This window comes from Daldinia childiae, assembly GCF_008694065.1.
Source record: "Daldinia childiae strain JS-1345 chromosome Unknown Scaffold4, whole genome shotgun sequence".
NCBI classification, from domain to species: domain Eukaryota; kingdom Fungi; phylum Ascomycota; class Sordariomycetes; order Xylariales; family Hypoxylaceae; genus Daldinia; species Daldinia childiae.
In genome coordinates this window covers 2,303,901-2,319,752 of record NW_022984645.1, presented here as the reverse complement: position 1 = coordinate 2,319,752, position 15,852 = coordinate 2,303,901, and the positions used below count along the sequence as shown (strand labels likewise).

At 46.5% G+C, this 15,852-nt stretch overlaps 7 protein-coding genes across 8 annotated transcripts; 3 read left to right on the top strand and 4 right to left on the bottom strand.

Moving 5' to 3' along the window:
• Positions 1 to 896: 896 nt before the first annotated feature.
• GL218_04945 (uncharacterized protein) lies at positions 897 to 1,819 on the top strand (the record flags this gene model as incomplete). The annotated part of the gene is made up of 2 exons (XM_033581577.1): positions 897 to 938; positions 1,004 to 1,819. The coding sequence occupies 2 exons, from the start codon at positions 897 to 899 to the stop codon at positions 1,817 to 1,819; spliced, it is 858 nt and encodes a 285-aa protein (XP_033435782.1).
• A 747-nt stretch (positions 1,820 to 2,566) lies between these two features.
• Positions 2,567 to 3,996, top strand: GL218_04944 (uncharacterized protein; the record flags this gene model as incomplete). 2 transcript variants are annotated; one of them, XM_033581576.1, is made up of 4 exons in its annotated part: positions 2,567 to 2,608; positions 2,693 to 3,397; positions 3,700 to 3,727; positions 3,797 to 3,996. In XM_033581576.1, 4 exons carry the CDS (start codon positions 2,567 to 2,569, stop codon positions 3,994 to 3,996), a joined length of 975 nt encoding a protein of 324 aa, XP_033435784.1. The 2 variants fall into 2 exon arrangements, with proteins under 2 accessions (XP_033435784.1, XP_033435783.1); XM_033581575.1 differs by lacking the exons at positions 3,700 to 3,727; positions 3,797 to 3,996 and having other exon boundaries at positions 2,693 to 3,415.
• Positions 3,997 to 4,092: 96 nt separating this feature from the next.
• On the bottom strand, positions 4,093 to 4,994 carry GL218_04943 (putative very-long-chain (3R)-3-hydroxyacyl-CoA dehydratase; the record flags this gene model as incomplete). Its single annotated transcript, XM_033581574.1, has 3 exons — positions 4,093 to 4,175; positions 4,232 to 4,621; positions 4,775 to 4,994. 3 exons carry the CDS (start codon positions 4,992 to 4,994, stop codon positions 4,093 to 4,095), a joined length of 693 nt encoding a protein of 230 aa, XP_033435789.1.
• Positions 4,995 to 5,400: 406 nt separating this feature from the next.
• GL218_04942 (uncharacterized protein) lies at positions 5,401 to 5,715 on the bottom strand (the record flags this gene model as incomplete). Its single annotated transcript, XM_033581573.1, has 2 exons — positions 5,401 to 5,553; positions 5,605 to 5,715. The coding sequence occupies 2 exons, from the start codon at positions 5,713 to 5,715 to the stop codon at positions 5,401 to 5,403; spliced, it is 264 nt and encodes an 87-aa protein (XP_033435790.1).
• A 1,425-nt stretch (positions 5,716 to 7,140) lies between these two features.
• Positions 7,141 to 9,551, bottom strand: GL218_04941 (uncharacterized protein; the record flags this gene model as incomplete). The annotated part of the gene is made up of 7 exons (XM_033581572.1): positions 7,141 to 7,744; positions 7,813 to 8,157; positions 8,218 to 8,579; positions 8,648 to 8,770; positions 8,825 to 8,879; positions 8,946 to 9,340; positions 9,405 to 9,551. The coding sequence occupies 7 exons, from the start codon at positions 9,549 to 9,551 to the stop codon at positions 7,141 to 7,143; spliced, it is 2,031 nt and encodes a 676-aa protein (XP_033435787.1).
• A 925-nt stretch (positions 9,552 to 10,476) lies between these two features.
• On the bottom strand, positions 10,477 to 11,162 carry GL218_04940 (uncharacterized protein; the record flags this gene model as incomplete). Its single annotated transcript, XM_033581571.1, has 2 exons — positions 10,477 to 11,021; positions 11,075 to 11,162. 2 exons carry the CDS (start codon positions 11,160 to 11,162, stop codon positions 10,477 to 10,479), a joined length of 633 nt encoding a protein of 210 aa, XP_033435788.1.
• A 1,557-nt stretch (positions 11,163 to 12,719) lies between these two features.
• Positions 12,720 to 13,800, top strand: GL218_04939 (uncharacterized protein; the record flags this gene model as incomplete). Its single annotated transcript, XM_033581570.1, has 2 exons — positions 12,720 to 13,182; positions 13,241 to 13,800. 2 exons carry the CDS (start codon positions 12,720 to 12,722, stop codon positions 13,798 to 13,800), a joined length of 1,023 nt encoding a protein of 340 aa, XP_033435296.1.
• Positions 13,801 to 15,852: the final 2,052 nt, after the last annotated feature.

The following is a 15,852-nucleotide window of genomic DNA, read 5'->3' as shown; positions in this document are numbered from 1 at the left end:
GTACATATGCCGGGGGATACATATGAGTGTGGATATCCACTATCCTGTGTGTCGATGAGCTCATCGTAGCAATTTTACCACTGGACAAGTTGAGTTAAGAATAAGTATGTGATATGAGTACTTCTCAAGATGATGTGAGACTAAGATATGTGAACAATATTCCGACTTTGTAAAGTAACTCGAGTGAAATTTTGAAGCTTATCTCGAATCAGTAATAGAGATCTAGCCCATATGTCTAGGTAGTCTTCAAATCTTGGCCGATGCGAATCTCATGAATGATACCCCACATTTGGCACATTTGGCAGGTGATATTTGAAGGTGTCCACTCGAGCTATCTGGAATACATCACACCCCCTCTCTGGATTCTTATCTTATGCATGATCTATAGGGCAATCGCTTATCTACGCCGCGGGGTTTGTAGATATAGTTACGAACAGATGGAGAGTGATTGTTCTTACCTGATACCTCTTAATATAATTAGTCAAGTAATTGTGAACTTACTAGGTTCGAATAAATATCGAATGGTTTTCATCCTCTTCTAGTTTAGATTCCGTGTTCAGATGCAGTGATAATTTGATAAGATAGGTATTGTGCTCCGGATGAAAGATAAAATTCTTGCTTTAGAATACCGTCTCGCAAAGAAGTTAGAGAGTTTCGCTTTTCGTCGGATGTAGCCGAATTTCGTGGGTTCGTGTGCTTAGATAAAAAACAAGTTATCCTAGCTCGGTGTCACTTTGCCATGTGTACTTGTTGTAAGGATGTGTCTTTCTTCCTCATCGACTCGTCTTACTCTTTTTTCGATAAACCTATCCTCATCAACCTACCTAAGTTGACGTATACCAATTCTAAAGGCAAAGTGACAAGCGATCTTTAACATTTTCCAATTGAAAGAAGCAATGGAGGAAGCAGCTGTCAGAAGCGATGGCTTGTTCATCCCGGTAGGTTTCAGACTTGCACATGTAAAGCGCCTCGAGGACATATAGCTGAGCACTGTAAATCTTAGCTTATCGACTTTTCCCAATTTCTGAACGGTAACCCGGAACAGAGGAAGCAGACTGCCGATGCTATTCTTCGCGGGTTTCAAACATCCGGATTTATCTATCTGAAGGGTCTGCCCGTCAAGCCAGAGTACCGGAAGCACGTATTTGATACGTCGGCCAAGTACTTCAGGCTTCCCGTCGAGACCAAGATGTCTCACTGCTGGACCACACCCGAGGCGAACCGGGGTTACTCGGCGCCAGGCAGAGAGAAGAACACGGACCTGACGGACACGGACGCCATTAAGAAGTTGAGGGATGCAGTACCCGACCTAAAGGAAAGCCTAGAAATCGGGCGCGACGACGAGCCCGGTCACGCGAATCATTGGCCCGACGAAGAAGGCGAGCTGGTAGGCTTCAAGGAGACGATGCTCGACTTCCATAACAAGTGCAAAGAATTGCACATCGAAGTTATGCGCGCCATCGCTGTCGGCCTAGGTATCGAAGAATCATGGTTCGACAAGTACACCGACGTCGGGGATAATACCCTGAGGCTCCTTCACTACCCCGAAGTTAAGAGAGACGTGTTTAAAATTAATCCGGGACAGGTCCGCACCGGCGCGCACAGCGATTACGGCTCTATCACTTTGCTATTCCAGGATTCCCAGGGCGGTCTGCAGGTACAGAGTCCGACGGGTTCCTTTGTCGACGCGGCGCCCATCGAGGACACCTGCGTGGTAAACGCTGGCGATTTGCTAGCAAGGTGGAGCAACGATAATATCAAGTACCATTCATCGCGTCGTAGAACCCCCATCCCGTCGAGACGACATTTATCCGGCTAGATATAGTATAGCGTACGTACACGTGGAGTCTTGTCAAGCGTCCAAGTACGTGGCTAACAAAGTTTTTTACAGATACTTCTGCAATCCTAATTTCAAGGACTACATCGAGGCTATCCCTAACACTTACGCTACGGAGCAGGATAAAAATACGAGGGAATAAATAGCGGCCAGTATCTTGTCCAGAGGTTGACGGCTACTTATTAGTTAACGTGATTCGATTCGGAAGTTTCCAAGGTGATATCTCGTGCAGTTGCTTTATCTGACTGTCGTGGACGTCGGATATTGGATCGTAGGACATTTCTTTATTCGGCAATGGATCCTATCCTATCTGTAGCTTATCTGGAGGCTTCGAATTGGACGAACCAATTTTATGATTTTAAAGGTTGAGAATTGAAACTTTGGATTCCGTGATGCGCATGTGACTAAAGAGAACGGAACATTTTAAGAGGTCTAAATGATATGCTGGGGAATTGATAAGCGAAAAAAAAGCTCTCTATTAGGTGGGATTTACCTGCTGAAGAAACGTCATTTTGGAGCGAAGAACCGCCGGGGAATAGTAGAGCCCCACTGTAGCGTAGGACCCTCAGCGCCGATCCAACAGCCCCAAGCAAACTCAGCTAGGTACCCTACCTCCTAAGGTATCATGCGTTACGTGCCTACCTCCTTGCCGAGTCTGAAACTTCCCAACTTTTTTTTATCTTCCACTCAAATCTCTCTTTCGTACCCTCCTTTCGATGGGGACTCAAGATGAAGAAGACGTTGCTGTTGTGTTTTATTCACGGTTTCAAGGTGAGTCGTCGAAAATTTGCTTCTCTCCCATCCTAGTTACTTTCTAGGCAATGCCGTCTTTCTAACTGGATAATTCGATAATAGGGGGGTGACGACACCTTTGGCGAAAAGTCCGAGTTCGCCCAGCATCTCGCTGCTATCGTAGGTGCCGCGCTACCTAAAGTCTCGGTACGCGCTATCACATACCCTCAATATGAGACCCGCGGCGACTTACACGAGTGCGTCGCCCGCTTCCGCGACTGGTTGCTTAACAAGGTGATCGATATCGAGGTCGCCACCGGAACGCCTTCTCCAACCGTCGACCCTTCGGTTCGTACGATCCTAATCGGACATTCCATGGGTGGTATCGTCGCCGCCGAGACTGCCATCGGCCTCGCTTCCGAGGTACCCGTTACCCATACCAATAAAGCCAGTCATCGCGACAGCCTTACCGTTTTAGTCGGCGAGTCTCTAGGTCCTACGAGTCTCATGTTCCCCTACATCCAAGGAGTTCTCGCCTTTGACACTCCTTACCTCGGAATTTCTCCAGGAGTTGTTGCCCACGGTGCCGAGGGCCACTATAACAGCGTGAACGGCGCCTTGACCCAACTGAACGGACTATCCAGCATCTTCTGGAACAACTATAACCAAGCATCCGGAAATACCGGAGGCGCCAGCAAGAAGCCTACTGGTGCTCTACCCGCTCCCGAATCACCTCAGGACAAGAACAAGAAGCAGGGCGGAGGAGGATGGGGGTGGGGCCAGATCGCGGTGGTGGCCGGAGCGGCGGGGGTGCTCTGGCAGCTGGTGGTGCGGCGGCATATATGAACCGGGAGCATCTCACCTCGGGGTGGTCGTGGGTCAGTTCACATCTCGAATTTGTAGGATGTCTGGCTCGAGGTACAGAACTACGGGAGCGAGTAACGAAGTGGTAAAGTTGGATCAGGAAATGGGCATCGGCTTTGCGAACCTATAACGCGACTTGGAAAAGCCGCATCTGCGAAGGAGGTTAGCATGGTTGGAACCGTGATGGGTAACGAGCGTACTTTCTGCAATCTGCCTTCGCGCGACAAGCGAACAATGGGCCTGTGGAGGAAGCTATAAACGATAAGGCGAAGGACGAGATAGGGGCACATATGGGTAAGTCTTCTTGTTTGTCATTCCGTAGTAATTTGAATAGCTTAAGTGGGTACTGACGTTAGTATGCAGCAATGTTTGAGCCCAAGGAAAACCCCGGGTATCGCAAGTTATCGGATGACGCAAAGAACTTGATAGTACGCTGGTCTCGCAACGAATGGTATGAGACGAGCGGCGACATGCAATTGAATAGACAAGAATCGCTAAGCGGGGCGTGCAAGCTATTGTTTATAGGTGATTTTGTTTATACTTCTACATATATATTACCCTAAACCAATTACGTGGATCTTCATGAATATATTTATCTCTCCTACCAGGGTTTTGCAACTCGTTCCTTTCATTACGGTATTAGCGGTCATATGCGAATTCTACTTCGTGACCTTCTTTTGTGTCTTGGTCCCGAAAATCTTTCGTCTCTGAGCCATCATGTGCGTATACAAGAAATACGCAGCTAGAGGTATCATGTTAGCGTCTATTGTTCGGCAAAGCTAAGGGTACTCTACTTACACGGTGGGTAAACCAACGCGACGTATCCAAAAAGTACGGTTGAGTATAGCGGGCTTACACCGTCCTTGGCAGGCTCAACGGCGCGCCAGATCAGGTAAGCTTCGCTGGAAATACCTATAGGATACAGAATAAAGAAAGTATGGTAGCGCAGCCAGTGCAGTATCGAAGGTGGTTGCCCGCCCGACGAGAGCGATAATGCGAAGAACGAATATCGGATGACTTCGGTAACACCCCATGCTACTAGCATCGATGAGTACGCTAAGCTGCTGTAACCGTCACCGTTACCGCTTCCGAGGGCGAGCTCGGGGAATAATCCGGTAATCCCCCACACGATCGCGTATCTGCTGAAGACTTGCATGAAGGTTGTAAAGAACGGGGCGCGCACGACACCTATCAGCAATTAAGATGTTAGCTTTCTGGTCCATCCGAGAATTCAACTTTCCATAGGCTAGGATCTAATATAGAAACCCTCCTCTCCCTCCAATCATACGAACACAGTCTGTATACATAGAAAAGAGTAGCTGTGAATCCGAGATAACGTACCTAGTAGCGAGTGTAAAATCTCCATTCCAGCCAACGTCTGCGTCCACTTGCAAAACTCGCCAACAGTAGGGTAGACCGCCTGTGGAGTGCTATTCAGATTGACGATGACGACGCGGCTTAACACGGTGAGCCAGAGAGCGGCCGACACGGCATTATAGAGGATAAGATAACCATTCTTGATAGGTGAAGATTTCTTAACGGGCTTCTTAGTATCGGCCATTTTGCTTGTCGGTGCTCAATGGCTGTGGGAGACGGAGTGGTGAAGTTGGCAAGATAGGTAGTAAAGTATTGTAAATTTCGTGGGGAAAAAAGAGCTACGTATGTGCTTCCCTTGCTAGCTATAAGTGGGGCGAGAGCTAAGGATAGCCACTACGCGCGTAGCTTTGAATTTATTGGTAGTGTCCTCGATATGCTTTCTTCAATTACTCGGCCTGTCATAGAGATCGATTTTCTGTTATTAAATAATCTAGCAGAACAAATTCTACCTTTTAAACTTAGGTATGTTTGGTGAACTCCGATCAGTTGAGTCCAATTCAAACTTCTTTCCTCATAAGAAAAGGAGAGATAGAATGACAAAATCCAGAGATGATTAATACATCTTCAGTATCACATTAAATAGATCACATTTAATCATCCGTCAGATCAATAACTTCCTCTGGTATCTTCAGCGCGATTCGAGATAACTTTACGGGCCGCTTAACCTTGTCGCTCAAGTCGATGACTTCTTTGAATTCCCTTTTCAAAGTAGGCTTGCGCTCTTCCTTAATATTATCATCTCCCTAAACTTGGTTAGTAGGTAGACAGGGTAGCCAATCAGTATAGCTACGTACCTGCAACTGGACGAGTCGCTCTCCAGCTAACCGTTCTAGTTCAGCCCGCGACATTCGAGCGACTTCCCGCTTCGGCCCTGGGCTTGGCGATGGGGATCGAGGGATGACCATCTCGCGTTTTAGAGCATCTGGGATATTAGTATACGCAACTTTGAATATAATTACCGCCTGTTCTTCATACCTCTAGATCTATAATGGAATCGAAATATTGCAATTGGCTTATTAGGCCCGTCGATATATTTTTTATTACTCGACCTGGGAGCCCGTATACTTTCCCCTGATGACGAAAATCTTTATCAATTTATTATTAGCATAAGCTTCCTATACAAAGTATTGGGCCGAAAAGACGTACGAGGTTCCATGCGATATAGCTTTACCCTTAAGTGACTTCTCTGCGAGCTCCAGTTTATCGCTTGTGATGGGCTTCATGGGTGGGCATAAAAAAGATCCCAAATAAATACACCGATAAACTTTAACCTGAATCGTCCCGAGGTGCTTAGCTATCTTAATGTCATCTTCGATTCGATCCTTTTTCGCGTCGTCAACTTGATATTCTGTTAGCTCGCCGTTTCAGTATGGACAATTATATGAAGCATACCGACGTCAACGGCAGAGAACTGAAATCTTTGACGAAACCATCCCTTGGTACGAGTGCAATACATGCTGTGGCCTTTCACAATAACTTCTATTGCGACATCATTACCTATTTCCTCCTTTCTTATAACACAGCCCGTAATATCTTTACCGTCCACGTAAAATCTCCACATAAGAGCATCACACCGGTGGCTCCATTGGTAATCTCTAGTAACTCGTATCTTAATGGTAAACTTAGCCCCATCGATGCATTCGATATACTTAGTTGAAGTGGGACAAATCGCGTTTGTAGTATCTTGCTCCGACGCGTTGGGATCCTCGTACTCGGTAGCATCACTACCAGCAACCTGAACAACAGCTTCGATACCCGGAACATCCTCGAGGACGGCCATGTCGAGGCCCGTTCAGCTTTGATTTCCCTAGAATAAAGACTTGGAGTGTATGAATTGATTCAGTATAACTAGTTAGATTTGATACAAGTTAGGGGGTGGTAGAGAATCAATTAACCATGCATAGTACACAAAATAATGGCGTACCGCGATCGCACGGATAACATGCACTCTCGCACTTACCTCTATATAACCCGTGCCCAGATGCGAAGCACACTTATCAGGTACCTAGGTATATGAATATTTATTTTATTTCGTTGATACACGCACTTACCAACTCTGAATCTCTGAAAATGAAAGGTAAGGACTACCTGGTATAGGGATTCAATACTGTTACCTAACTTTATAATATACCTAGGTACCTACCTAAACTATCCGAAATAGCCCCACAGTAAAGTCAATTAGGTACCAATCAAATATGTATTTGTATCTGTTGCCTTTAGACTACTTCGTATGAAGTACATAAGTCTCAAATCTTAAACATTGACCTTTTAACTCCTTGTTATAGGTATTCTCTCTCCGATCGTATAGGTATGTATCTATCAGCTTTCTTTTAAGCTTCATCAGAAATCTCCATCCTCTCCTGATCAAGGAAATCGCGAAACAAGGCTAGATTTTCAAATTCTTCCGCCAAGTTCTCTGCCCTGGCCTGTTCGGGGTGTTTCAGTGCCAGATCCAGATCAACCATAAATGTAGCACGGGATTTATGTTCAAAATCTTCTCTTACACCATGTAGCCTTCCCTCTTTGAGTTCGTTGACTATTCTTTGCGCCTCGCTCCCTGACATGTCCGTCTCCTTTAGGGTCATGGACAATAAGCCTTGGACGATGACCTCGGAGATGCGGAACGGACGACTGAGACTTTCGTAGCCGTATAAGCAGAGCATCAGGTAGAGGTGCCGATCCGGGTCGCTCGTATCTTTCAGCATGGCGTTCGCTAGGTAAAGGAGTCCGGTATGCCAGAGGATCGAGCAGGTAGATTCCACAAACTTGCTACGATACTCGACGATAAGATTCTTAAGTTGACCGACCGACGCGGCGCAGGCCGCATCCGGAGAGCTATCAGACGCTGAGAAGGTCGTCAAACGTGGTCGTTCACCTTCTGATTTCCTGACGAAGGGTCGGAACACGTCTAGTATAGCGCAGTGAAGCCATATGCTATTCCTAGTTAGCAACGAACAAAACTCGAACAAAACTCGAACATGTAATTCTCTCGGGATACTCACTAAAGTAGAATAACATGATGGGTCTGGGCATCTGTTCGAATCAATGGTAAAGGCAGGGCTTCCGCCCAAGCGATTAGTTCACGAAACTTGTTTTCGGCGAGAGCCATCCTAAAGATATCAGGCGGGCGGTCTTCGGTTGAGGTATATATCCACGCGGCTCCATGGATTATCTGCCAAAAATGACAGAGCGCGGGGAAAATCATCTCTAGGAGGCCCTCGTCAGCCTGCAAATTCTCATTCATATCATCCTCTTGGTGTATAGGCGTCCTCTCGCCTGGTATGGGTAGTAAGGGAGCCGAGCTTGGGCTCTCGGCGCCCGGCTGCCGGTAAAACAGCGATACAAGTCTAGCATGTCAACACGCGTCAAGTCAACGAAGGCTATTTTCGTCGAACCATTTCACTTACACATTCCAATTGAATGTTCCCCATGCCGCGTAGCAGCGTGCCGTCTTATCCTCTTTCGACATATTCTCGTTTGATTGTGCTGGTCCTCTTTCGTCACCGCCGAAGAGCCCTAAATTCTGCCCTATTTGCATCGCTTCCTTTGCATAGAAGAGAATTGAGTGATCCTTACTATTTCCTATGAGAGATATGCTGAGCAATATAGCGCCCGCCATGGATGAATACGAGTCTGGCTCTTCTTTCCGCGCCTTTTGAGCTTCGTGGAGGAACTCGTCAGCAAACTGCATCGCATCCTTGTCAAAGGCGCTGTACATTTGCTGCGGCTTGTAAGCCTCGCTCGCGACTTTTTCAGAATCCTTTTCATACTTACACATCCCAGATACATTAACGCATGAAAAAGAAACCTCGAACAGAATCTATGTTGCCGATTAACCAGATCTGTGATAAAGAGGTACGGACTGAAAAGGCCTAAGATCGGGTGGTCAGTTTTGATGTAGAGAGAGATGACCTGCGCCGTAAACTCGTTGGTCACCATCACATTGGTCCAGAAATCGACCTGCAAATTATGAAGTCGTTCGTCGCAATAGCCGACTCCTCGTCTAGGACTTACGGGAGGAGGAAAGCGTCTGCCTTCCGAAGCAGCGTTGGCGGAAAATGAAGGGTTCCTACGATTCGGTAGATTAGCATCACGCGTCCTAACCGAGTTCCGATCGTTACGACGGTCGACTCACACCGGGTTAGCCTCTATAGATCGTTTCATAGGGCGTAAGAGATCACTCTTAGCCAAGACACGCGCGTCGATACGACGCAAGGGAAGAAACGACTTGGAATTATTGGCCATCAGCTCCAATTCGAGCATGTTTCGAGGAGTTAGTCCTCGGGCTTCCACATCTAAGAACGTAGACTGTCCCTCCGCGTCACCCTCTCTCAACATCGACAAGACAGCCGCCGGGTCCCCTTTATCTCGAAGCGAATTTAAGAGCCCGAACGCTTCGATCATAGGCAACGATTTTAGGAGCTCAAGCAGCTCCATCACCTCGGGTCCGGCTTTAACTTTATCAATGTAGACGCAAAATTTCACGGCTCGTCTCTCGCAATTAGTACACTTCGGTCGCACGCCATCGCACTGTACCCAGTTAACTAGAGCGATGCGGGACGGGTTGGATAAAAGCGTCAATCAAACTGCTTGCCTTGATCTTACGGCGTCTACATGTAGTGCAGGCACCAGGTCTTTGCCGTCGCGTACTTAGGCTAGGACCCGGGTCGGGATTCAACGGCTCATCCTCTTCCGGCAGAGGAACCGACGGGAGGATTGGCGGGTACCTTCTCGGCTGCATTGTTATAAAATGTGTAGGTGGTGGAGGAGTTTTTGGTCACTTAGCGCGTAGCGTTTGCAAACGTCATGATGACGATTAAAGCTAATTACTGAAATTTCCGTATATAGTAGTATAGTAGGTAGCTCATATATATATGCAAGTATTGATAGCGATAGAGATAAATACCCCACGTGATAGTCAGTTAATACTACTCCAATAACATGGCCAAGGTGAGGGACCAGAGGGCCACCCCCGCGTACATGTATCCATGATTCCTACATGTACCACTTAGGTAGCGTCTCTTCAGTGTTTAGGTATCTTTCAGGGCGTTTGGTGCTTTTAACTAAAAAGTCTAATTGGCTCAAACGATAAAGGCCCCTTTACTATAGCACCTAGACATCGAAAACTCTTCTACTCTCGCCAACCGTATTCCCCTATTCGCTATAATAATGGCAAATTGTCATAGGCGTAGGTACATGCAATTAATGCGAGATACGGGAACGACCAATGGGAGCTGAAATCGACGTTGTCAATTTCTCGGGCACTCCTAACGTAATCTCCCAATGTCACACACGGTGGCACGCTGTCGAGGATTCGACGGCATTGACAGCAGTGTTATTGCGGAAGCCAAGGGCTTCATTCGTCGTAACATATCATTAACAGGCGAGAAATACATGCGGACTCTCCACCGAGAAAGGCAGGTTTGTTTATGGAAAAGTCTAACCTGAAGACTTCAGCGGCTAAGAGAGCTGCAACTCAGCCACCATGTAAACGCGTCACCGCCCATCGAAGATTCGCCCAGATTAGTACGGTAACTATAGGTTAACTACCTAACATATGCAAAACGCTAAGAAAGCAGCCATCGTTAAACATGTCCGAATACGAGCCGCAGACTAAAGAGCAACGTTCCGTAAGATCCCGTCTTGGCGTAGGTTTCATCTCCGCCTCACGACGTCCACTGAACCTCGAAAGTCTTGAAATCGACCTTGAGCGAGCCGGTCGCGTTTTTCTCCGGCCGAGCCACCAGCGGGCTTACGTCTAGAAGCCATTCCTCGCCGCCGGCCTCGTCCTCGTCCGCGAGCACCCAGCAGATCTCCCGCAGGGGAATCTTCTCGACGACGCCGCCGTTCGCGTCCAGCACGAGCCGGTACACCCAGAAGCTCTTGCCGTGCTCGTCGCCCTCGCGCGCGATCTCGATGGTGACCCCGCCTACCTTCGCGGGATCGGGCTCTCCTTCCGAGAGCGTCAGGGGCGCCACGCTCCAGTCCGCAAAGCGGTCGGTGCTTACGGTGCTCAGCTGCGGCCGCCCAACGTAGTACTCGACGCCCGTCTTGATCCATTTCTCGGGCGGAGAGATGTGGGCGGACGAGCGCCGCTTGGGTACGAGGAGCAGACCTCCTTGGTCGTACCGCTCTGTCCAGTCAGCCCAGAAGGTGACGCGGGCCGATTTGAACTTCTTCAAGAGGCCCGAGGACGTGTGGGAGATGGGTGCTAGGAGGGGTTAGCTAAGAGTTAAAGGTATGACGAAGATAGGAACGTAGTACCGGTCCAAATATTCGTCGTCGGCGGCTTCTTCCAGATGTCGGTATTTGGTCCCGCCTCGAGAACGACGGATGTTTTAACTGTGGACATGATGAGCGGGTTGGGTCTATGAAATGTTTGATATATGCCTTTGTGTCTTTGGTCTTTCGCAGCTAATGGTTGACATACACATTCAAAAGTCAACTGGAACGGAGTTACCCCAAGTTTAAATATACTTCCGAGCTGAGAAATACGCCATATCTTGCATCCTGATCGTAACTTTACCGATGACGGCCCGGCGGCCCTAGGCGGCTAGTCTAGAGCTATCTCCGGAACTGCCGTGTTTGCTTGCTATTCGGTATGGATTATCACAGCGCATTGAAGGTATTCCGATGCATGTAATCCAATTACTTGGAGCTCGTCCTACTTGTAGCAAACTTGAATCCTTCGCAATCATGTTAGAAGCTTAGTCAAGACGTTATTGATGTCGGAGATACCTAAAAAAGACGAGATCCGCAGTGTCTTGGCTGCTGATGCAAGGAGATGGTACAGGCCAATTCCCCACAACCAAGTGCGGAGGTGCCTTTTATCGGTTCTCCGACGAGCCCCTTTGGACGTCAACTTGAGTAATTCATAGAAGACTTAGCTATTAGCAATATAGAATTGATTCTAATAGAAACAATACGTAAGTTCCTAGTCATAGAGGTGGACAATACTGTCCAATCAACTTGCTCGCTTCTACCTTCAACCTATACATATTGAGTACTCTACATATTTCCGCGACTTCTTGTAGCAGCTGTATCCGGTCTTCTATTACCCTTACTATAAGGTATATTACTTTAGGGTAGATAAAATAGTCCTTGCAGTCATCAACTACTCGTGGATGGATAAGAAAATTTACATCTATGCTTAAATGATGCTGGAAACTACGATTAGACTGGAAATAATATGTAGTTATTAGGCTTAACCTGGACCCGATCAACCTCGCATACGTTCGAGTATGAGAAAGTATTATTAAGGATAAGAAAAGAGAAGCTTTTGAATGAAAATGTACGTTGAACTAGAATACACAATACTCTCAGCCTGGGTACACGTACAATAAGGAGGCTGGTTACAGGACGTGGTTTCTTTACTGCATCGTTATGAGCTTTTGATATTTCTCTTAGAACAATCGTGTCAAAATATTTAGATGATTCTTTCGACGGTTCTTGTTTACTTTTATGATTACCCTTTCAAATCACGTCTAGAACCATTAGAAATTGAACTACTCGGTGCATCTCAGGTGCGAAATCTCAAGGACTGCCTTGGCAACGTAGTCATTTATAATTAAATCTTTAACCTCCTTCCTCGAATATCTTGCTGTCACCTGTATAGTACCTAGGGTATCCCCCCTCGCTATTGACGAATGAGCACTTAGATAGCCGACCAAATCATGACGGACCGGTAGCAAAAGTGAAGTCGCAACCAACACTTAAAAGGCAACGACGATGTAGTATAATAGCGCTCTAAGGAACTACGGGGGTTCCTTGCGATTAAAGTAAGGATAAAACTAATTTTACATGTAGGTTACTCTCACGATTCTCAACTTTGCAAGCTTTTGTCTAAAAATCCTTATGTTTCCCATCTAGACACAATAACTACTTGAAATATTTATCACAACGCTTTTTGATGGATCATCGTGAAATGAATTCTGTGTCCTGCGCAAATTGTGGCAAGCCAGCAACGACAAAATGCTCTGGTTGTCTGGCCGCACCGGAGTATCAACCTGGGGATGCGCCAACGACTGCCTACTGTGACTCCCAATGTCAACGAGAGCAATGGCCGACACACAAAGCGCAGTGTCGCATATTGAACAAGCGAAGAACGCTGCTAAGAATTGCAGAACTGTTAAAGACCACCTTGCTCGCCTATCGTGAATGCGTATATGACATCCCTCTGACCGGAGTCAAGTATGAAGAAGGTATCCTCCGCTTGCTGCTGGATCCTAGGAAGATCCCATACCGTCCCTGGCAGATACCCTTCCCAAGCGACCTGAATATTAGTCCTCAGCATAAGGAAGCCGTACTAGCAACCAACCAATGCACAACTGCCCAATGCCTTCTTGGCCCCTTGGCTCGCTATCTTCTCGCAGGTAAGATAACCCAACCCTGCGCATGAGGCTACGAGAATGAAGGCTCACGATAAGATAGGAATCAAATCGACATTCAAGATTGCCGAAGTAAATGCCGAGCCAATAGTCCCGTGGAAAATCGTATGGTTAAACGATTCTAAGGAGGAATCGCGAAGCTTCGACTGCGCCGCCGTGACGCACACCATCCTGCTTGTCTGGATAGGTGGCGAGGGATGGGTCGTCGATATAACAGGATGCCAATTCGGCTTTCAGGAGATCCTCGTCCCGTTGAACACTTACTTCAAGAAGAGGGTAAGGAGCATTTCCCGCGGACCATTCGCGTATACCGAGCACGAAACCAGCGACCTCGACGTCTTCGACTGCCAACTGGCTCTTAACGATACCGATAAGAAGCGTCTAAAAGCCGCGCACGAGCGAGCGGGCCGCTTGCACTTTGCAAAGTTTGTCAAGGAGCATTTCGACCGCTACGAATCTACACGTCCCTCGGAAGAGCTCCTCAGCGGTACTTCGGAGGAGTTCCAGGGTAAGCTCGCTCGGTTTGAGAGCAATTTGAAAGCACATATGACGAGTTTTGTGGACTTTGCTTTTGGAAAGGAACGTTTAAATTGGTCTGATTGACGCTTGAGTTTTCTTGTTAGCCTGTGGCGATATATGTACAGTCCCTGGGGTTTGAAGTACGCTTGAATAAGGTACCTACGAAGCAGATGAGCTTGAAATTCATTTACCTCGAATGGATCAAGGTACATCTACTTCTCCCGCTTAGTCGGTAGATCACGATCCGTGATGGTCAGACCTTATTCTCAGTTGAAGGGCAAAAGAAGCAGCTGTTTCTCGTCTATTGGCGAAAAAAATACAGTACCTAGGTAGTTATCTGAAGCGAATCATTTGTATAGAGGCAGTGGCGATTTGTGAAGAATTGTTAATAGTCTCGCCGGGTAATAGTTGATATGAGGTCTATATGAAGTGACCCATTAAGTTTAATCATCGCCCAAATTCTTTCGTCGAGCCTGAATCCTTCCTCAAGTCCACTGCTATTCTTTATCAACCAGAGTGTTTTCCGAATGCTCTTTATTGGGGCAAAGTCTCGGTCGAAGTTCATGACATTTGATGTCCTAATTGAAGCCTTTTAGATAGCATGCTTTTCTGTGCTAATTCCATTTCTAATCATCAGTCTAAGAACAGTCTTTCGTATATCTAAATTATCAACTTGAATAATATCATACTTAGTCACAAAGTTGGAGCCAATACCGTCCTCTAGTAGGGCGGCAGCAGTTCTTATATCTGTGGAAATTGAAGGGGTTGCTTCTAATAGGAGGGGTCATATTTTTGAATCTGATTCTGAAATTCTTTTTTGGCTCTGCAGAAGGTTAAGAGAGTTATATAAAGATTGTTTACCGGGAGTCGAAGGATGATATATTCCGATTATTCAATCTGCATGTACTAGGTAGGGCTTCCGTGACTTGGCAATTCATAGCAAGAGTATTGACGAAACACTGGTAACTACGTTAAAGTCTCCCCAAAGTTATCTGCGAATATAGTAATATATGGTCGAACATCGTAATAGCTTCTAATTCGTCTAGTATCTTCATTCTGCTTCGCACATTTTCTTCCCTGACCTTCGATGCAAATTTTAAGCATTGTAGGACAAGGGTTGTAGATTCCAAAATATATCGTATATCCCCTACCAGGTACCCGTCAGCTTTGTGCATGGATAGGTACCTAAGGACGCGGAGCACAGTTTGAGAGACGTGGTAAATTCGTCGATAATCTCTTTCTCAAAGCGCTATATCTTCCAAGCAAGATCGATAAATTTAGCACCGACGCCAAAGACATACATGATACTACTTTAAAGCATTAGAAAGATACGCGGGAGAAGTCTACCTTACAGCCGTACATATCAATGAACACTTGCCTTGCATACAACTCGTAATAATGAACACGTTTGTAAGGGTCACACAGACAAGTCCCCATCTATTCTAACTAATCTTACCGTTCCCCTACTAGGACACCCGCGGACTGCTTCTAAAAATATGAAGTCTTGATTACTATTTCTGAACCCGAACCTGAAAACTGGCAAAGTAGTTGATATTGATAATTCCATATGATGTAAGCTGGTAAGCTCTAACAGTTACGAGATCTAATTGGGTATAGTGCGTCCTACTAACCTTGACCTCCTACCCAAACCCTCCAGGGTAGCCCCCGTGGGACTTTTGGTATTTGAGCATAGTTCATGCCGAAACATATTACAAGCTTGACCCCCCTCCCTTATTTGCTCTCGCGATCCAGGATATATATAATCCTAGAGCACATTCACTCTCCTAAGATTTCGTAATCAATCCCAAATACTATGGGTTCTCTATATATTTGCCAGCTGTAAAGTACTCCTAAAGACTAGAAAGTTTCGCACCTAAGTACTCGAGGAAAGATAGGGATCAATAAATTTATGTTGAACTATCTTACAGTAGGTCTCCGTCAGGCCGATATCTAGAATTCTGCAATCCAATATAGGTTTAGCAAAGAGAACTAAACATCAATGCAGGGGGGAGGGGCTGGATCAAGAGAGTCACTACCAAGGGGTAGCCTGAAATAGAATAACGGCTGGCCTTGGTTAAGATTTACTGAACAACATGGCAGTAACGTAAATACATATAGAGATCGGAATCAAACCAG